Source organism: Engraulis encrasicolus, chromosome 3 (genome assembly GCF_034702125.1).
Source record: "Engraulis encrasicolus isolate BLACKSEA-1 chromosome 3, IST_EnEncr_1.0, whole genome shotgun sequence".
NCBI classification, from domain to species: domain Eukaryota; kingdom Metazoa; phylum Chordata; class Actinopteri; order Clupeiformes; family Engraulidae; genus Engraulis; species Engraulis encrasicolus.
The window spans coordinates 56,642,854-56,665,353 of NC_085859.1; the positions used below are offsets into that span (position 1 = coordinate 56,642,854).

The following is a 22,500-nucleotide window of genomic DNA, read 5'->3' on the forward strand; positions in this document are numbered from 1 at the left end:
AAACTCACACAGACAGACACTTACACGCTTTCTCAAACCCAACGGACTTGCTCACACACACAACAGACACACACACAGACACACACATACATTCTCAGCCCCTTTGCTCTTGCTCTGTGACTCCCTGATGCAGTCTGGAAGGAGAGAGAGAGAGAGGTAGAGAGAGAGAGAGAGAGAGAGAGAGAGAGAGAGAGAGAGAGAGAGAGAGAGAGACAGAGAGAGAGACAGACACACACACAGACACAGACAGAGAGACAGTCAGAGACAGAGAAAGAAAGAGCAAGAAAGAGCAAGAGAAGAGAGAGAAAAGATGGAAAGATAGAGTGTACCCCCACCCAAAAAACATGTACTCCAAGTGAACTGTTGGCCAGGGAAAAACTAAAAAGCAAAGAGAAGAGAAGAGAAGAGAAGAGAAGAGAAGAGAAGAGAAGAGAAGAGAAGAGAAGACAAGACAAGACAAGACAAGACAAGACAAGACAAGACAAGACAAGACAAGACAAGACAAGACAAGACAAGACAAGACAAGACAAGACAAGACAAGACAACAGAAAAAAAGTGCTGAGAGCACTGAATGCTAAAATAGGCTGGCATCCTGTCATGGCGTAATGCTTCCCTGGTCCTGTGTGTGTGTGTGTGTGTGTGTGTGTGTGTGTGTGTGTGTGTGTGTGTGTGTGTGTGTGTGTGTGTGTGTGTGTGTGTGTGTGTGTGTGTGTGTGTGTGTGTGTGTGTGTGTGTGTGTGTGTGTGTGTGTGTGTGTGTGTACAGCCCAGAGATACTCCCCTCCAAAGTATAGCTTGCAAAAATGACAGCCTCCAATCACGCACACGCACACACACAGACATACACAGACACACATACACGCACACACAGAGAGACATACACAGACACACATACACAGACACACATACACGCACACAGAGAGAGACATACACAGACACACATGCACAGACACACGCACGCACGCACGCACGCACGCACGCACGCACGCACGCACGCACGCACGCACGCACGCACGCACGCACGCACGCACGCACGCACGCACGCACGCACACACACACACACACACACACACACACACACCCCGAGTGTGTGCTAAAGCGGCATGTAATGAGTGGTCTGGTCTAGTCTGAGAACAAGGTCAACTGGCAATGCCAACATCCTCCCAAACGCTCACAAGAGCTCAGAGACATTCCCCGACACCTCACTCTGAGTGCAAGAGGGAGGACAGAGTCCAATCATACCACACCATTCTACAAGATGGAGGACGGGAGAGGGAGAGAGAGAGAGAGAGAGAGAGAGAGAGAGAGAGAGAGAGAGAGAGAGAGAGAGAGAGAGACAGGGAGAGAGAGACAGGGAGAGAGAGACAGACAGACAGACAGACAGACAGACAGACAGACAGACAGACAGACAGACAGACAGACAGACAGGCAGGCAGACAGAAATAAATAGAGGATGGGTAGCAGAGAGAGAGAGAGAGAGAGAGAGAGAGAGAGAGAGAGAGAGAGGGAGGCAGGGATAGACAGAGGGAGGCATGGACGGAAAAGAGAGAGAAAGTGAGCGAGAACTACATGAACGGTATTAAGTGGTCTGGTCAGGTCGAAGAGCACGCTCACAGAGCTCTTAGACTCTCTGTCAAGTAAAGCTCGTTAGAAATAGCGCACATTTCATACATTTCATATGATGACACATACTCAATGTGCGTTAGGAGGGAGGACAACATCCTGTCATGCCATGCTGTCCCCAACACGTTCCTTTGACTGACGTTGTAACATGGAGGTCAAATAACAAACAATTGTAGGTATGAACATTTGGACGTTTGTGTGGTTTCATGTCATGTAGGGAATGATAGATCCCCGAAACATTGTTTAAACATTGTTTTCGCATGTACTCAGGCACGCAGGCACTCGGAAGCGAGTGTGTTTTTTTCCGCTGTGTTAAATTAAAGTATTCGCTTTTATTTGGGATTCATGGGTATGCAACCCCAGTGCTTTGGGCTAAGCTTTGGGCCATAGAAGATTTAGAAGCAGAAGCAGAGGTGATTTCTACAGTGTCTGTAGTCATTGCTGAGAACAGCTACGTATGTAATCAAAAGCAAAAGGTGTCCTGGCAGATTCACAAACAGGAATCATCCAACTGCTTCTGTTTGTTTCAAATGCACCTCTCCTCTTCTTTGTATGCTTCTCTCTAATTTCTTCCTCTATTCTCTATCCCCTCTCAAGCCCAACCCTTCCTCAACTCTTTCGCTTTTCTACTTCACCAAAGTAAGCAGGAGTTTCAACTCCTCAACACCTCACAAAACAAAAGGCATCTAATAACAAGCAGTCCATAGTAGCAGTCTGTCGGAGTCAAACACAACAGAAAGCCACCTAATAAGCTTCTGGTGCTGCTTACACGCACGCAAACACAAATGCCCGCGCACATGCATACAAACGAACGAACACGCACGCGCGCACGCACACACACACTAACAAGCACTGGCCTCAGACAAAGTGTGCAGGAGACTGATTCGGACAAAACTTCCCTAATAGGCTTTAGACTCTCTCTCTCTCCCACAGAACAACAGACTTAGGGAAGTAGCTAACAAAAGGCACCTAAATGAACAGCAAGCTTTATCTCAACCACACACAGTGCAAGAGTTCAGCTTGAACCAAAAGTGCTACGAAACAAGCGAACAACTCACTGCACAGCGCATACCGAGAACTTTCAACCGAACAAAGTTTCCGTCTCACAGTAACAAGCACCAGACTTTCTCATTTCACAGTACAGAAGACTTTGGATCCAGCTCAGAACTGCCTTTTACACCCGGGTGAACCCATGGAACACAAGCGGATGAACCAATGAAACAATTTCACAAACATGAATTGAAGGTCTAAAAAGCCTACTGTACTGGGAACATAAGTGTGATAAGCCACTGAAGGGTGGACTGAAATGTTCCTATAGCCTACTGCTGCCATTAAAGTAATATTGGATACGTTTACATGAGACATTTAATTCAGAATTAACTCACTACAATTCTGAATACAGCTTAATTCCACTTTGAAAGCATAAAGTAAACTGGACAGAACTATTTAACTGTGAATTATTAATTCGGAATTAAAAGCGTCATGTAAACGTAGCAATTGTCCCATTTTGAAAATAAGCCCATTTTCCATCTCCCCTTCAGTTAAATTAACTATTTTTACCTCTCTCCAGTTTATCCAGCTGCTGGTGCTATCTGGCATTTGGCTAAGTGTTGGTGTCAGGATTCCAGCACTTGCGATGAAACATGCTAACAAGTTGCGCCACCAGACACAGGGAGCAGCTGGGAGAGTGGTTAAAATCATGTATTTAACTCAAGGAGAGATGGAAAATGGGCTCATTTCCATAAATGGGACAATATCGCTTTAAGCTACTTTGGATAAAATGCTATAATGTAATGAGAAACCAATTTAGTTGCTTTAATTGAAACACAACTATGGTTAATCACTACTGTAAACACAACAGGCTGAAGTCTGCCACCTCTCCTGTAGGCTACTGCAGTGTTGGTCACCATTAGGATAACCTTTTATCAACATGATTCGAAACAGAGGGGGGGGGGGCATGAGCATGCGTGCGTTCGTCCATGTGATCCTTGTTTTTACGAGGCTTGAAACGACAGCCAGCCCACGGGCCAAGGCCAGATCAAAATGCCCCCTAGAACCCACCCTGTGTGTGTGTGTGTGTGTGTGTGTGTGTGTGTGTGTGTGTGTGTGTGTGTGTGTGTGTGTGTGTGTGTGTGTGTGTGTGTGTGTGTGTGTGTGTGTGTGTGTGTGTGTGTGTGTGTGAGAGAGTGTGTGTCTGGATCAGGCCGGTAACGATGAAGCGGCTCTTCAAAGCATGGCTCTACTCTGGCACATAACGAGGCAGCTGACGGCATGAAAAGGCCCCATGTATTTACAAGACAGAGAGCGAGAGAGCGAGAGAGAGAGAGAGCGAGAGAGCGAGAGCGGGAGAGAGAGAGAGAGAGAGAGAGAGAGAGAGAGAGTTGAGAGAGTTGGGAGAGAGAGAGAGAGAGAGAGAGAGAGAGAGAGAGAGAGAGAGAGAGAGAGAGAGAGAGAGAGAGAGAGAGAGAGTTGGGAGAGAGGCCTGACAGAGTACTGCTGCTAACAACTAGTTCTATTGGAATAGGGGTGATCAGTTCAGAGGGTGATTCTGGGCAACTAGGGTGGTGGTGATGGTGGTGGTGGTTGTGGGTGATAGAAGTGAATGGAGGGGAAAGGGAAGATGAGGGGTGAACCGGGGTGTCCGTTGGGGGTGGACAGGTTGGGTAGGTGTGCTTCTCATCATGATTGCGTTGCTGGAATGGTGGGTTGGGATTAAATGAGACATGATGGGGGTGGGGAGGGGATGTTCCGTTTTCGTAAGAGTTAGGGGGTGCATTCCAATATGCGACCTTGCGTCCTCCACTTGTGCTTGTGGCCTCGAACCAGGAAGTAATATGTCATGATGACATCACTGACAACAGCATTATATTTCAATATCTCGCAATAGCTCGATTGTTAAGTCATTTTCTCATTCGCAAACTGAACACTGAATGAAGAATAGTCCCCCAAAAGTTGTTGTGGCTAGGCTGATAGTGGGGAAACTTTATTGTTTTCTCCACGGAGGAGGGATCAAGAAGGCGGGGCGAGGCCACAAGCACAAGTGGAGGACGCAAGGTAGCATATTGGAATGCACCCAGGGACTGAAAAGTCACTGGTCCTCATTATTTTTTAGCTTACTGGGAAGGTGGGAGTTGTTAAATTATGGGGTGATTGGGTGTTGGGGATGAGAGGTGATGGGCGGGAGGGGTGGGGGTGGGGGGGTAGGTATCACTGGTCCTCATTATGGCCGTCTTAGTAGGACGGAGAGGGTGCGTGGGTTTAAAGGGTGATCGGGGTGGGGGGGAGTCTGTTCGTTGGGGATGGGGGGGTGAGTGCTAGTTCAGGGATGTAATGTGGGGGAGTGGGTAGCAGATGAGGGGTGAGAGGGTGTGGATTGGGGGGGTGAAAGGGTATCACTGGTCCTCATTATGGCTGCACTGCTGGGATGGAGGCACAGGTTTTAACTTTACTGGACGGTCGCCATGGTTTCATGGAGGGACTAATTGAAACAAACTGTGGCGTCTATTCACACGTACACGCACGCACGTATGCACACACACACACACACATGCACGCACGCACGCACGCACACACACACACACACACACACACACGGCCAAATGGCTACTCTCGCCAAACATACTCACAGTGCCAAATCTTCAACGTGCGCGCACGCACGCACACACGCACGCACGCACACACGAACGCACGCACGCACAGGACCAAATGGCTACTCTTGCCAAACACACTTCCTGTGCCAAGTTTTACACACACACTCTCACACACAAAAACAGACCTTGTATTGCGTAGCACTACACAACAATCTGAGCTGCACGTGTAGAGAAAGGACAATGGGTGACTGTGAAAGCTCAGCAATAATAGGATGGAGGGAGTGAGAGAGGGAGAAAGCAAGAGAGTGAGTGAGTGAGTGAGTGAGTGAGAGAGAGAGAGAGAGAGAGAGCGAGGTAGAGGAAGAGAGAGCGAGGTAGAGAAAGAGAGAGCGAGAGAGAGAGGGGGAGGTAGAGGTAGAGAGAGCGAGAGAGAGAGAGAGAGAGAGAGAGAGAAAAGAGATGCTACTCCAATGACACCAGCAGCCTCTGGAATCGCTGAAACCACTTCTCAAGGTGACCAGCACCACTCCAGGCTCACGCACCCTCCCCCCCGCCCGCCATCTACACCCCCTCCTATTCCACCCTACAACCCACCTCCATCCCCCCCTTCCACACGCCTCCCCCCACATTTCATCCTCTCCTGCGGGCACGCACATACACTCGCACAGCCCTCAGAAATTAGAGTGAGACACACACGCAGGAAAACACACACACACACACACACGCACACGCACACGCACACGCGCACACGCACACGCACACGCACACGCACACGCACACGCACACGCACACGCACACGCACACAGACATGAAAATGCCCTCTTCTCATGGGATCTCTCTTAGCCAGAGTAGTAATACAAATTGTACAAACTCAACCACAAACACACTCATACAGTCACACACAAACAGCCATGCACAGACACACACACACACTCACACACATAAGAACACACACTTTTGGGCTGCGCTGGAGTGCTCGTACACAATGTGCAAGGCATTACCGTAGGGCGTATCTTGTAAACATGTGTGAGCTTACGCACGTAAATCATTCAACAACAGACTTTCCCCAAAGAAAACAAAAAAGTCCCCCAGAAAAACAATAGAAGGAGGAGGCAGAGGAGGAGGAGGAAGAAAAGTTAGCAATATAATAACTCTGGTCCCCTCTATTACTCTCTGTCCGTCTGTCTCTCTCCCTCTCTCTTTGTGGTTACGCTATGTACAAAGTATGCCTCCTGAAGTGTATTTAGTGAATGTACCCCAACACCTAGCAGTGGCTGCCTATAGGCAGCATCCACAGAACCTTTCCAAAGTGTTTCAAAGTAAAATCTACTCGGACTGTCAGCAGAGGTGGATAAACTGGATTGGACAAGTAAAAGTCCTGGCATGTAATGATGTAGCCTGTGATCTCAACACAGATTATTTCAACAGTGAGCTGGCCTGGAATTTGGTAGGACGTTTACTTTCCAAAACCTGGGGTGTCCACCTCCAAACGTTAGCGTCCCCATGTAACAGGAAATCCATAAATTGCCCACTGTGTCCACTCAGCTCACTTCCTGAATGCACTTCACAGACCTGCACAAGAACATGGACCTGGTCAGAGAGAGAGAGCGAGAGAGAGAGAGAGAGCGAGAGAGAGAGAGAGAGAGCGAGAGAGAGAGAGAGAGAGAGAGCGAGAGAGAGAGAGAGAGCGAGAGAGAGAGAGAGAGAGAGAGAGGAGAGAGAGAGAGGAGAGAGAAGAGAGAGAGAGAGAGAGAGAGAGAGAGAGAGAGAGAGAGAGAGAGAGAGAGAGAGAGAGAGAGAGAGAGAGAGAGAGAGAGAGCGAGAGAGAGAGAGACTGGAGGCTAACCAATATCCATAAATTGTGTGGTCCGGTTGCCCTGCAAGCCAGGACCGGTGGATAGCTACAATATCTGTACTTAACCAGCTGTGATTTTTTTTTTCTTCTCTTTCTGGTCATTTTCTTTCTCTTTATAGCTTGACATGTGGTCCATCGATTGGAAAGATACATTCATTTTTTTTTTTACTTTCCCAAGTGTTCCTAAAAAAAAAACCTCAGAGTTACTATCACAGCTCCATTAGTGTGGCTTTGGAGAGCAGGTGTGTGGTTTACACAGGGTGTGGGTAGCCTTTGTTGCCTGCCTGAGAACTGTTACACTGCCAAGAGCCAAAGCAAAGGAAAAGCCATTCTGAAGATCTGCTCACTTGATACAACTCAGCTAGTTTTGACTATTTATTTATAATAATTTACAATTTGTATGACCCTTCTACTTTTGTGTTACGTTCCCTTTCCTCTCTCTTGTAGCACACTTCGGTGCTTTTGATTACGGCATCTTTGCTCATTTGCACCTTTCTGTCCTTGCATATCTGGGTTCATCGTAAAGGGAATTGTATAGTTACAAAAAACAGTCTTCAGGGAAAAAAGTCATAGCTGTATTGGTAAGTCAACTGGACTTCTGTATTAGAAAAATGGTATACTGTTGCTGTGTTGGCCTGGGTGAACTTGTATGGGTTCATCATAGGTAAAAGGAAATGGCTCGTGATATACAGTACATATTTCTGATTCATAGCGTGAGGATTAGTTTATACCTGTCGGCTCTTGTTGTTCCCATTACTCTGCCAGACTGCCAAACAGGGTACGGCTGTGAAAACTAGCAGTTATAGACTGTACCATGAGTTACCAGGGCTGCTCACAGCTTTGGCTGGGCCCTGGACAAAGTTATTTGGAAGGGCCCTTACCCTCAAAACATACAATGTAATGGGGACCCAATTCTGGGCACCCTCTTTCCCTTGGCCCAGGACAAGTGACCCGTTTTTCACCGCCTGTTGTTCCACCTGCTATGAGGTCCTCGAGCTACAGTAACTGTGTCTATAAAGATACGTTCAAGAGGATGTTTAGGACAGCTACTCATACACGCACAGCCTCAGAGGAGAGGCCTGTTTGCACTTGTTTTGATACTTTTTACATAATAAAAGCAGTTATGAGGTCTTAAAGCCACCTCTGCAGTCTTTGAGGATCACTCCCGAACAGCATGTTTAAGAGAGCCACTGCTGAGTTTGTTATCAGATCAGGTGGCTTCTTCTCTCCTTGTTTTTGTACTTTCCCATTAATACGGGCTGTCTAACTGTCAGTTATGAGGTCTTAAAGCTACCTTTGGTGTTTTGTATTGTAGGGTTGTACGTGAACAGCATGTCCAGATGTGCCCTTGAGCTTGTTAGATGCAATTGCATCGCTTGTTTTTAACGTTAAACAGTAGTAAAAGCTATTTAACTATCAGTTACGAGGATTTAAAGGCACAGTGTTAGCTGTTTTCAGGGTCTGTTCTGAGCAGCATATTGGCATGCATTAGTGCGGTGGTTTTCAACCATGGGGTCGGGACCCTGTATGGGGTCAATTGAAATTCAAATGGGGTCGCCTGAAATGTCTTGGTGTGTAAAAAGAATCTTGATAATGAAATTCCCTAATTAATATAGCATTAATTAATATTCTGAGTGAGACGCCACATACATCTTTATATCAGAAATATGTACAGGTGGGGGACGCTGTGGCGCAGCGCGCTAAGCCCCCACATTTGGGCTTGCATGCCCACGGGGACCCCGGTTCGAGTCCGGCCGGGGTCATTTCCCGATCCCACCCTGTCTCTCTGTCCCACTCGCTTCCTGTCACCATCTCAGACTGTCCTATCAAATAAAGGCATAAAAGCCCCTAAAATATATAAAAAAAGAAATATGTACAGGTTTAGTTGCCTACAAGTTACACTAAAAGTTAGCCCAGTATTTTTTTCAGGTATGTAAGGTGTGTAAAAAATAATATGTGTATGGAGTCCATAGAAATTTGGGATGTCAAAATGGGGTCGCGGGCCAAAACAGGTTGGGACCCACTGCATTAGTCTCTATGGCTGTTGACGGTAAGATGGACACTTTTTTCTTTTAAATTAATTAAGGCTATTTAACTGCTGGTGCACAAGGTCTTACAATAACGCCAACTTCCCATGGTCAGCTCTACAGTACCTGTTCAGCTCGTCACTGTCTTACGTTGCAGTATGCTCTTATTTTGATACTTAAATATTAAAATGGGCAGTTCACGGTAGCTTCATGGTGGCTTTTGTGATGTCTTAATGCTACTATCGGCTGTCTTTGAGGAATAAGTATGAGCTGTGAAGTCTGGGTGATGTCTTTGCAGCGGTCTCTGCGCTCTTTGAGGATCAGTTCTGAGCAGCACGTCACCTACGGCACAGCAAGAGGAGTGCTAAGATTGCTCTCAAGTGCCATGCTGGCATGCTCACTATGAAGTGCCTTGTTGGCATACTTTAGGACACGTGTACATTCAGCAAGTGTGTGTGTGTGTGTGTGTGTGTGTGTGTGTGTGTGTGTGTGTGTGTGTGTGTGTGTGTGTGTGTGGTGTGTGTGTGTATGTGTGTGTGTGTGTGTGTGTGTGTGTGTGTGTGTGTGTGTGTGTGTGTCTGTGTGTGTGTGTGTGTGTGTGTGTGTGTGTGTGTGTGTGTGAGAGAGAGAGAGAGGACTCCAAGTGGAGTGAGTCGTTCATTTCAGTGTGTGTGTGTGTGTGTTTGTGTGTGTGTACTGCTATGACCTCTACTGAACACGCCTACCTGGAGAATGTGTGTGTGTGTGTGTGTGTGTGTGTGTGTGTGTGTGTGTGTGTGTGTCCATGTACCTGGAGAATGTGTTGCGGGCGTAGTGCATGATGCTGTCGAAGTCGTAGGTCTCCCCCAGTGAATCCACCTCCCCTGGCTCCATCTTCAGGAAGTTATACTCCTGCCCTGAGGCCACACACACACGCGCACGCACGCACACACACACAGACACGCACGCACACGCACACACACGCACACACAGACAAAGAAGGAAAATCTTAAAATCTCAGACTGCCTAGTCACCTTCCAACTTGAGAGGAAACAATGAAGGATTGGTGTGATTCACAACCCCGGGTCTCCGCTCATCCCCATCCGGTCCCATTGCACCCCATTCATTGCACGTGCATGAACACATTCAGCACGTACGCACTCACACACTCACGCACTCACACACTCACACACTCACACACTCACACACTCACACACTCACGCACTCACGCACACACACACTCACGCACTCCCATTGGGATGCAGTCATTACATAAGGTGGTTAAGTAGACCAGGGCATGTCTGCTCATGACCACTCACTCACCACTAAAGGTCATCAAACCACAAGAACACTGTGTGTGTGTGTGTGTGTGTGTGTGTGTGTGTGTGTGTGTGTGTGTGTGTGTGTGTGTGTGTGTGTGTGTGTGTGTGTGTGTGTGTGTGTGTGTGTGTGTGTGTGTGTGTGTGTGTGTGTGTGTGTGTGTGTGTGTGAATCCATTTCCTGCCTTTTTGTCTGTCAGATACCAGCATCATTACACACACTACTGAACATCCAAAAAATAGTTCACTTTTCATTAGGTTGGGCACTACGCATGGAACAAAATGATGCAACTTGCACTCCCTTTATGTAGTGAATTATGAATGATTATGAATGAACGAGTGAACGAATGGGAGTCAGAAACATTACAAAGAGTCTGCACACATACGAATGAAAGACTGTACGAATGAAAGACAGTTGGTCATATTAAAGATGGCCTCTCAATGTCATTTAATTAATATTGCCGTGTTCCCAATTGTTATTGAATGTGTTACGCGTTGGTCCTGTTTTAAAAAACGTTCTGGTTGCTTTGTTTCAAGACGTTTTTGCAAGCTGGCAAGGTGGCTTGTGGAGAAACGAGAGAGTGTTCCGTGTTTCTCGTGGAAATGCGTCTCTGATTGGCTCACTCCTCCTGCTCTCAAAGAAACGCGTGTCTGATTGGCTCAGTCTTCCAGTTCTTGGAGAGAATGTAATGGGAAACAGAGTCGCCACTTCCCCGGCTGGTACTGCACTATAGGGGCGCCAACGGAGGCGTGCAGGCTCCATTCAGGGCTGTGCTCTTTCGACAGCGACCCCTAGGCGAGCTGCAGGCACGGAGCAACCGGAGTGAGCAGGCTTTATGTATGAGGCTTTGTGCTGTGTGTGTACCTGAGAGTAGCAACCAGCTGATAGCTAAGCTAAGCTATGTTTCGGGCCACCAGACGTTGCTTGTTTTGAAAACAAGCAGAAAAAAATTACTCGACATGTTTTTAGATAAATGGGTCGATATAAACCTTTGTGGGCAACGCCTTCTTTCGACGTGACGAAACACAGAAAGGCTTTCGTGATTCGCTCGTTTCTCTGCATTATTTATGTAAATTGGGAAACACCGGGAAACACAGCCAGGAGAGTTGACGCACCGCTATGAGAGCCTTGCAAGTGTGTTTAACTTGGGGTGACCGTCCGATCTTCGAAAGGAGTGAGTAAAACTGAGTTTTATCGGAAGTTGGCCTTTAATTGTATTACCCATCTGCAGTGTGTGCGCTTGTATGCGTGTGTGTGTGTGCGTGCGTTTGAGCGTGTGTATGTGTGTGTGAAAGTTTTATTATTCAAAACAATTAGCTCTGCTGCAAGTCTGTGGAATAGTGTGTACTAGTGGACGAGTACAATTGGGTTCTGCCAGGGCTTGGCTGTGAAACGTGCGGACAGGATCCGGCCAAAAAGCCCACTCATTAATGATTCACCTGCTGGAAATGAGAGACACAGTGAATGAAAGAAGAAAAGACCAGAAGAAAGAAAGACAGGGAGAGAAGGAGAGAGAGTGAGAGAGGGAGAGGGAGAGAGAGAGAGAGAGAGAGAGAGAGAGAGAGAGAGAGAGAGAGAGAGAGAGAGAGAGAGAGAGAGAGAGAGAGAGAGAGAGAGAGAGAGAGAGAGAGAAAGAGACAGAGAGAGAGAGAGAGAGAACGAGAGAGACAGAGAGACAGAGAGACAGAGAGACAGAGATGCACATGTTTTTGACAACGCATGCTTGTGCGTGTATCTTTGCAGTGTGTCTAAATTCTGGGTGTGGGTATACTGTATACTATGTTGTGGTGGGTTGTCTTGTTTTGGTTGTGCCCTTGTGACAAAACCTCATTCTCCTCCTATATGCAAACTCACTCTCCTATGCAGGGCTGTGGACAACTGACCCCTTTGCCAAACCTGACACCATTTGGCGAAAACAGATTTTGTGTCCTAAGGAGCCATGTTCACTTCACAGAATTCTAGGAGTTCATATTGATGCAGCTGTTGACCTGGTTGAGTCCTGCAGCTTTGGTGCAGATGGCAGTGCCAGCCTGTGCCAGCCAGCCATCATCCATCGTTGCCAACACTGGCTTTGCACAGTACTAAACTTAGGCATACCTTGAACTGGAACAACTCTGGCAGACTAGCTCGGTTTGCTCAGACTGTTGACCTCGGTGACTCCTGAAGCATCAAGTTCAAATCAGATGGCACAGCCTGGCCACCCTGCATAGCACTATCCACTCTGCACCATACAGTACCACCTGGCACATCACTACAGGCCACAAGGCTGGCAGACTTGCAGACTTGGTTTGACAGAGTGTTGACTCCTGAAGTCTTACGTTCAGGTATATCGCATCACTGTTCATTTTAATTAGCTCAAGTTGACGCACACGCGTCGTCTGATTGAAAGCGTCCGTTCACTTGATCTGACATGCCAGCACCCTACTTGGAAAAGCTATTGTGCCACCCGTCACAGACAGGCAGAATGGGGTTTTTAATTGTCTCAGAGCGTGTGTGTGTTTGTTTGTGTGTGTGTGCGTGTGTGCGCACACGGGTGTGTACGCGCACTGGTGTGTGTGAGTGTGTACGCGCGAGTGTTGACAGATTACATTACCAAGCGTTGGGTTTGGTAAACACCAGGCTTGTTGAGGCGTGGACTACAGAGTTTCAGATTACCTGGCTGGACACCACTAGCCGACCGTGCTTTGTGATTAACTGACCAGGTGGGTCGTGAACCCAGAGCCAATAGGAAATGGTTTTGGTTTACCTGGTTGGATGCTGCTCAAGCCATACCCACTATGTTTGATAAATACTTGGTCAGGTGAACTCTGTTTATCAACAGTGTCGTTGCTCACCAGTCAGCAACTTAGCAAGTTGCCAATGGGAAATTGCATTGCGACCAAGTAAGTTGGTAACTTAGTTTGCAACGACACTGTCAAGAAATGCACCCCTGGTCAGACAATGCGGGGGTTGGGGGTACCTGGTCTGGTTGTCGCGTATCATGCTGACAAATCATAGTGTTTAATGAACAGCTAACCATATAACCACCAGTGAACTATGACGGAAGGGGAGTCAGCTTATCCAGCTGGATGTTGCCCAAGCAGTACAGGCCGCAGTGTTTGATGAGTACCTGGCCAGGGGTGCGTTTCTCCAAAACATAGCTGCTAGCCAGTTAGCAACTTGGGTAGTTGTCAATGGGAAATTGCATTGCAAACATCAAAGTAGCTAACATGGTTAGCAACTATGGCTTCGAGATATGCAGCCCAGGTCAGCTGTGCCACTGCCAGGAAGTGTAGTCTTGGCTTACCTGGCTGGATGTTGTCACGGATGATGCTGACGTGCTCGTCCCGGTCGGGCCGCGTGTGCTCGTGCCAGAAGCCGATGACGTGGCCCAGCTCGTGCACCACGATACCGAACTTGTCGCAGTTCTTGCCAATGGAGATGGCCTGAGGACCGCCACCGCGCCTGCCTACATACGAGCAACACCTAGGGCAAGAGAAAGAAGGAGTAGGGGGTAGAGACGGAAAAAAGAACACCACATTGGCGAAGATGAGTAATTGAAATCAGAGAGGATGTCTGTCCTATAAAGGAAAAGTCTGGTAACTACGCAAAACAGTGAAGCAGAGGAAACAACGATTCAGACAAATGAACAGAAATCTGAAGAGCACATAATGCATCTGCCCTGTAAAGGCAAAGTGCAGTAACTACACAAACATCGAAACTGAGAAAAAGGCCACCTAAGTATTGGTATTAGGTTGGATATTTCTGTTGCTGCAAATTTAATTTTAATTTGCAATATCTCTAAAATGGGATAAAGACTTTGTCACAAGATAAAACAAATGTTAGACTATTTTCATTCTTAACTCGATTTTGACAACATTTTGTACATTTTGTAGTTACTGCACTTTGCCTTTGTATGGCTGATATTTGTTGCTACACTACAACATACGATGAAACAAAATGACTACATGTTTACCAATCTAACATGGGAAAAGGGTACAGCTATTACATAGATTGAGAAGACGGCATTTACGGAGGTGGGCAGGGGCATTTAGCCTGCGAGCCAGCCCACACGATTTCACTAGTGTCATCTCCCTACAGGGACAGTTTGGATTTTTTCAATTTGGGGTCGAGAAGAGCGCATGAGGGGACGTGGACAAATAAAAAAGTAGCAAATAGCACAACCCAGTTTAAATGGCACAACACAGCACCACACACAGCTATGTACACAACAGAATTGACTTTGAGTTCAACTCATCACATGAGTTTAAACCACCCACATGTGAGCCGGGGGTAATGAAGGCAGTGTCCAGACAGCAGAGCGTGGGAACGTTTGCCATCCCCCAGACATGCCTTCAGTGTGAGTCAGGGGCCATTTGCGGCCCGCAGTCCAATTTTTAGTGGACAGCGGCACATTCTGAAAATATAATTTCATATGACCCGCACAATAAAACTGAGCTCAACTCTGCGTTGTGCAGAGTCCCTAGTATTGCACTATCTATGCAAAGCTTCCAACAATCTGGGCTCTCAGTTTGTTTTATTGACGAATAGTTACATTATAGGATAGCTTGAACAAGGTGGGCATCACACAAAATGTCACCTCTAGCATAGGTGGCCTGACCCTTTCACTATTGAACTTTTCTGCCAGCACTTTCTAGAGTCATGATATTTATTACCTTTACCCTACTAGGATGTACTACAGTGAAACAAGCAAAGACATTTTAAAGGGAATAATTTGAGGTCGGCGGCCTGTTATCCAAGTCTCCGGCCACTACCACCTCTGGCCAACTGTCATGACCCTCATTGATCCAAAAGAGTCAACATACGCAGAGGAACCATGTGTACTAACCAACTATTCCACCTCACTCAGCCACATAGCTAATCCACCAGAGCAAATAAACAGAGAGAGAGAGAAAGAGAGAGAGAGAGAGAGAGAGAGAGAGAGAGAGAGAGAGAGAGAGAGATAGACAGATAGATAGACAGAGAGAGAGAGCAAGATACTGTTGGAGGGACCTTCTATCCCAGTGAATCAATGTTGCAATCCCATACAAAAATCCATCCCAGGAAATGTTCACAAAAGCCTGTGAGTAACTACAGACACAGAGCGATGCGAACACACATTGCGAGCACATTTCAAAACGGCTTCTCGATGCTAACACACGCAGCACTGCTCAAAGCTCCATACACTGTAGCCTAATGTCTGTGGGCATCTGGCGGAGGTATGAGAGCGCTCTCTCTCTTACTGGAACCCAGGGAGCTAACGACAACCGCACAAACAAACTGCCCACATGCACGCACGCGTGTCCACGCACACAAAAGCCTGTTTTTGTTATTTGTGGGGACCCTCCATTGACTCCCATTCATATAATCTAATTAAATAATATCTAACCAAAACAAACCCTATGCCTACACTGTCAGTAAAGCAATGCAGTTGTACTTTTAGGTTTTACTAATTTAAAAAAATATGATGAAGAAAAACACTGTGGAATTTACGGGGACTGTAATTTCGACCCTTTGTCAGGTTTTTGCATCCTAATAGGAACTTTTGGAGCCCACATAGCTACATAAACAGACACACACATGCACACATGCACGCACGCACGCACACAAGCTTGCACACATAATCAAACAAACAGATGCCAACACACAGCTCCATACACACGCACACGCACACACTGCGTGCATAAGCCCAAAAGGCTACTCTCGCTCTCGCTCTCTCTCTTTCTCTCTCTCTCTCTCTCTCTCTCTCTCTCTCTCTCTCTCTCTCTCTCTCTCTCTCTCTCTCTCTCTCTCTCTCTCTCTCTCTAATTACAGAGCGCTGTCAGCCTGTGCCTCTTGAGACTCTCCTTGAACTTTGCACAGGACAGATGGGGGCCTCTCTGGATATGCGAATATGCATCAACACTGCTGGCCTGCCTACCTTCCCTTCCATCCCTTCAGCCCCACATAGCTGCACCTCCCTTCCCTCCCATCCTGCCTCCCTCGCTCCTTCTCTCCTCCTGCCATCCTGCCTTGTCTGCCTACTCGGCCTAACAACCTCCCATCGACCTACCTAGCCCCAGCCCTTCGGTACTCACGCCATCTTGCCTTGCCTGCCGGCTTGCCATCCTGCCTTGCTTGCCCGCTTGCCTACCCTGCCATTCATTTTGTCCGGTCTCAATATGGATCACAGACAAAAGAAGGCCCTCAGCAAACTGAACCACCTTGCTGCCTTGCTTACGCACCCACTACCCCTACCTCTGAACATCCTTCCCCAGCCTCCGATTCTGCTCTGCCTGGATGTATCCTCACCCCCCCACCAACCTCCCCACTACTCCTTCCTGACTAACCCCCTCCCTCCACACCTGGCCTGCTCTCCCTGGCTGAACCCCCCTATATTCTCTTCTCCTCATACCCCTCTACACTACGATCTCTGAGCTGCACCACCCTCCAGCCCAGTACCCACCCCCCTGCCTTCAGCCTTCTCGCAGCCCTCCACCCTCTCTGCCCGGCCCTCTCTCTGGGCTGCCGGCTGGATAAAGCACCCCCCTGTTCCCTGGGAGACCGCTCAGCCAGGCTAAAAATGACTAGGCATGCCGTCGTGGAGAGAGAGAAAAAAATAACGAAAAAAGGAAAGAGGGGAAAAAATGGCTTGCCACTTCACGCACCTGGTGCTCGCTACTGCGCTTGCAGTCCCAACACGTCCATGCTGGCTGTACTGAGTGGGCATACTGTAATCATTAGGGCTGTAACAATACACTTCACTCACGACTCACGATTCAGTTTGTATCATGATCTTTGACCGACAGTTCGACGCACCCCACGATTTCTTAAATGTATCTTTCATAATGAATTCTTTTTGACGGTTTGTCTGTCTGTCTGTCAGCAGCATAGCTCAAAAAATCCTGAACGGATTTTAATGAAATTCTGTTGGAGTTGTTGGACATGACAAAAAGAACAACTCATAACATTTTGGTGGTAATCCGGATCACAATCTGGATGCAGGATTTTTAAATTATTCACCATTGCAGGATAGGACGAATTGTGACGTTGCAGTTTCTAATTCCACAAAAACAAGGCAGAAAGACTAAGACTTGGAAAAAAATAGCGGTGTAACATCAAATGTGCTATTAAACAGCAACTTTGGCAGAGGTCTGCACTCTCTGAGAACATTTCTAGTTTATAGGTGAAATAGGTTGCAAGAGGCTACTAATAAAGTTGAAAATAATAATGATGATGATTTGAAGCAGTATCACATCATATCATGTGGTTGTTCTCTGGACTGAAGGGTAACAGAACTTTGAAGGGGTGTATCACGATTCTGCTTTCTTGCAATGACCACAATACATCGCAACTGTGCATCACGATTTCTCAGTTCGATACAATATTGTTACAGCCCTAATAATCGTGCATGTTAGCCTACACAAGATCCTATGGCGTTCCTGAGTGTGCAAACTGTAATCATGTGTCTTGTACTACATAAGGTCCTATGGCTGTAGGCTACTAAGCACATATGGCCATACACACTGCAAAGGATTTACAGTAAGACAGTGTTAACCTGTACATGGACATTTTTGAAAATGAACAAGGATATTTTTTATTTCAGTCTCTCATTTAGAAATATTTTAGAAATCTCCTTTTAAAACGCTTATATGTAAATGGTTAAAACATATCAGTGCTTCAAAAATATCTGCAAATGTGTAAACAGTGTCTAAGCCTTTTTACACGTCAGTACATCACTTTACACTTGATTTTATCCAAAGCGTCTTACACTTATTACAGAGCATTGGTTATAGTACCTGGAGCAAGGTGGGGATGGGTGCCTTGCTCAAGGGCACTTCAGCAAAATATGATTTGGGATTCAAACCTGCTGCAACCATAAAACTCCCAAGACCAACTCCATAACCATTACAGCCATGACTTTTATTGTGTTTCCCCTATAACAAAACTAAGCTCTGCAATTAAAAGTCGTAAAAATCATAACCACATCAGATCTTATCGCAGACCAGTGCATGTACAACTGAATACCAGTACCATGCTTTTCCGGCCTTGTAAGCTTGTGTGGACGAGCCTGCAGAAGATCTTACACCTTTATGGAGCATGGAGAGGGTTAAGCATGGATTCAACCACACCAGATGTTACAACAGAGAATGCACATTTTGTACAATATATTATTTGGCATAGACATTAAATCTTTTACAATTTCTCCTTTGTGTTTATGTATTTTTAGCTAAAATGTATTAGGGGGGGGGGTAGCGCTGTGGCGCAGCGCGCTAAGCCCCCCACATTTGGGCTTGCATGCCCACCCACGGGGACCGCGGTTCGCGTCCGACCGGGGTCATTTCCCGATCCTCCCTGTCTCTCTGTCCCATTCGCTTCCTGTCACCATCTTCAACTGTCCTGTCAAATAAAGGCATAAAAGCCCCTAAAAATATATATATATATTAAAAAAATGTATAAAATGTATTAGGGAGAGAGACAGCCATTGTATGGTTGTATTGGGATGTATAGCAGGGTTCGTAAGTCGTTACACCATAGCAGAGCTGCCTTGTATGTTGTGTATGTTGGACCAGGTACGCTACATATAGTACGAGCTTATGGATGAGCCAGCTTACTCTAATGTAATGTAATGTAATGTAATGCATGCCAGCCTGCGTAAGATCTTATTATCCAGAAATTGCATTAGCTTTGTTCTTTTGAGGGATACATTTCAGCTATTGAAATGCTTCATTATGGTTGATTAAACCAGTGTGTGTGTGTGTGTGTGTGTGTGTATGTCTGTGTGTGTGTGTGTGTGTGTGTGTGTGTGTGTGCGTGTGCGTGTGTGCGAGTGTGCATGTGTGCGAGTGTGTGTGTGTGCATGTGTGCACGTGTCTGTCTATGTCTGTGCGTGTGTGTGCGAGCGTGCATGTGTGTGTATGTGTGTCATTTGGCGCTTTTCGTCAAACAAAAGACGCAGAACAGAAAAGTCTGTATATTTTGTTTGTAGTTTTGTGTGTCTGTTGTTGGGGTTGCATTACAGTGAATCCAGCGAAGCGTCTGGGGGGCTTTTGGCTTCTCCATGGAAAACACAGACTTGGGCCACATGTGCAGCTCAGAGTGCTCAAGCAGACCGTGTATGTGTGCGTGTGCGTGTGCGTGTGTGTGTGTGTGTGTGTGTGTGTGTGTGTGTGTGTGTGTGTGTGTGTGTGTGTGTGTGTGTGTGTGTGTGTGTGTGTTTGAGGTCTGAAGTATAGACCTGGATTCTGCCCAGAGGATGAATGGTATCCTTTCTCTCCAAGTTGGCAGAAAGATGGAGGTGACTGTGTGTGTGTGTGTGTGTGTGTGTGTGTGTGTGTGTGTGTGTGTGTGTGTGTGTGTGTGTGTGTGTGTGTGTGTGTGTGTGTGTGTGTGTGTGTGTGTGTGTGTGTGTGTGAGTGTGTGTGTGTGTGTGTATACGTGTGTGTGTGTGTTGGGGGGTGGGGTCACTTAGGGATGGGGGGACGGCACTATACTATACTATAGTATAGGACGGCACTATACTATACTATACTATACTATACTACACTTCACCTTCGAGGTATGTGGGGGTGGGGGAACCTGCCTCTCGATGAGCAAGAACTTAGACACAGCGGGAGGAAGCGCATGGAAAAGCACTTAGGCAGTAAATCAGGAGAGCTGACAGTAGTGTGTGTCTGTGTGTGTGTGTGTGTGTGTGTGTGTGTGTGTGTGTGTGTGTGTGTGTGTGTGTGTGTGTGTGTGTGTGTGTGTGTGTGTGTGTGTGTGTGTGTGTGTGTGTGCGCGTGTGTACGACTACGCATATGTGTGTGTTGGGGGATGCAGCAGGCCGGAATCTTCCTTTTCTTTTCCTTACTGGAAGGATGAACTCAGTCCCCCTCCCCACCACCCCTTATACACACACACACACACACACACACACACACACACACACACACACACACACACACACACACACACACACACACACACACACACACACACACACACACACACACACACACACACACACACACACACGCACACGCACACGCACACGCACACGCACACGCACACGCACACGCACACACACACACAAATTTCCAGGAGCACACACAATTGTCTGGAATGGTCAGCTTGGAGCATTCCTGTTGAAGAGCACACGCATCGCATTTTAGAGAGAAAGCGCCAAAAACAAACACGGTTCGGTCTTCCCTTCACCACACACACAAACATTAACACCACACTACCACCATATAATGAAGTTTGAAGATTTAACACGCTGACCAAAAAAAAAGAATCGCTGGAATGTGCCATTTTTTTTACATCTTGCTTAAAACAAGCGACCTGTAAGGATCTGTTCCTGTTATGCGGTTATGGCAGGGAGTAAAATGGAGGATTGCAGTCCACAATCTGCATTTGGGCTCTAAATTAACACCAGCAAATCGGTCAAATGCTGGTGAAAATTCAGTTTGGCTGGTAGAAAAGAAATCATGCAAGCCACTTTCACTGATAGTGAGTGTAAGTTTGGTCAGTACGATAAACATTTAATAGCCAAATTTAGCTAGTAAAAGTTAGTAAAAGTTAATTTATGGCCCTGGTTAGAGGTCTTATGCTAGATAGTTATGGTCTACTTTTGTATAGTATACACAAGTAGACCATAACTATCTAGCATAAGACCACTTTAGCCTTTGAATTCGTCCACTGTATTTCCACTGAAACATCTTGAATTAGCCTGCACAAATATGCATGTCACATAAATCATGCATAAATCGTGCAGGATCCCTGACACTGTCTCACACAGCCAAATACAAAAGTGTTTTATTTAGTACTCATGTCAAACATCTTTTTTGTAATTTATGGTGTTGGGTTATCAATTTTTCCCATCGTGTCTGTTACTTCCAAGGTCAAGTTCATCCCCCTACACACACCCACAAATCACACACTCCCAAGGATGCACATACAGTACGTATACAGTGCATGCACACACACACAAAGACAGGCACACACACGCACACGCTCGCACGCACGCGCGATCAACCTACCCACACGGCCGGTAGGTGAAGACGATGTAGCTCTCCTCCTGCGTCCTCTCGATGAAGGTCACACACGTGTGCTTCTCCCAGTGACGCATGGCCTGCCGGAAGATGGCCCGCTGACTGCCTGGGGAAGGAAGACACACACATACATGAACATTAACATAAATAACACACACAAACACACACACACGTGAACGTGCACATGAACGCTCACGCACGCACAGATATACTTACAGACACATGCGCACACGCACAATAATGTCGTATACTCACGCACGCACGACACACTTACAGACACACACGCACATGCATAGTGATGTCGTATACTCGCACACACAGAGTCATACAAATAGGCATGCTCAAATGTATGCACACACAGACAATAAAAAACATAGGGAGAATAATGTACAGACACAGCCCAACACACATTGCACTCAGACCCACAAAGACACACACAACAAAAACATCCAAAAAGACACATACTGCAAATACAGACGCGCGCACGCAAGCACACACACACACGCATACACGCACACACGCACACACACGCACAGGCAGGCACAAGCTGAACATGGATGTCAGACATCCTCTCAGTCATCTTGACCTGCTGTTCCTTCCACCAACCCTCTTAAAAAAGTCCCACTCATAGAATGATGAAATTTCTCTTAAAACGATGACATTCGTGGGGATTTTTGTTTTTAAGTGTGAAGTGTTCTGTGAAGTGTTCTTGTTGCTATTATGTCATCATGTTCACATCGTGTTCTGGGTATTGGGGACGGTGCATTACCAAGGACAATATACATGGGTTTTTATTTCTATTAATTGAACTTCATCATACCAGGAATGACCTTGTTGAACTGTGCTCAACATGCTGCGCTAATCTCCTTCACATTCCCCCTGTTTGGCTCCCGTGCCATGTGTATAAATATTGTTTCCCGTTGTACTTAAGAACGGTACCCGGACCCTCCCAATGGGGGAGTTCTGGTTAATTTTGGACCGGACACACACTGGCGTAATCACACACACACACTTGTGCACACAGCTGTAAACATGCACACTTGTACATAGAGTTGTATTTTAAACACACACACACACACACACACACACACATGGGTCAAAGACGTCCAACATGAC

At 46.7% G+C, this 22,500-nt stretch overlaps 1 protein-coding gene across 1 annotated transcript in view; it reads right to left on the reverse strand.

Moving 5' to 3' along the window:
• Nucleotides 1–22,500, reverse strand: part of bmp1a (bone morphogenetic protein 1a) — a 128,476-nt gene that overhangs the window by 48,591 nt on the left and 57,385 nt on the right. Inside the window, exons 4-6 of the mRNA XM_063195757.1 lie at nt 21,373–21,490; nt 13,680–13,858; nt 9,885–9,990 (exon numbers count right to left, since the gene is read on the reverse strand). Coding sequence (XP_063051827.1) covers nt 9,885–9,990; nt 13,680–13,858; nt 21,373–21,490 — 403 coding nt within the window. The remainder of the gene's footprint in view (nt 1–9,884; nt 9,991–13,679; nt 13,859–21,372; nt 21,491–22,500) is intronic.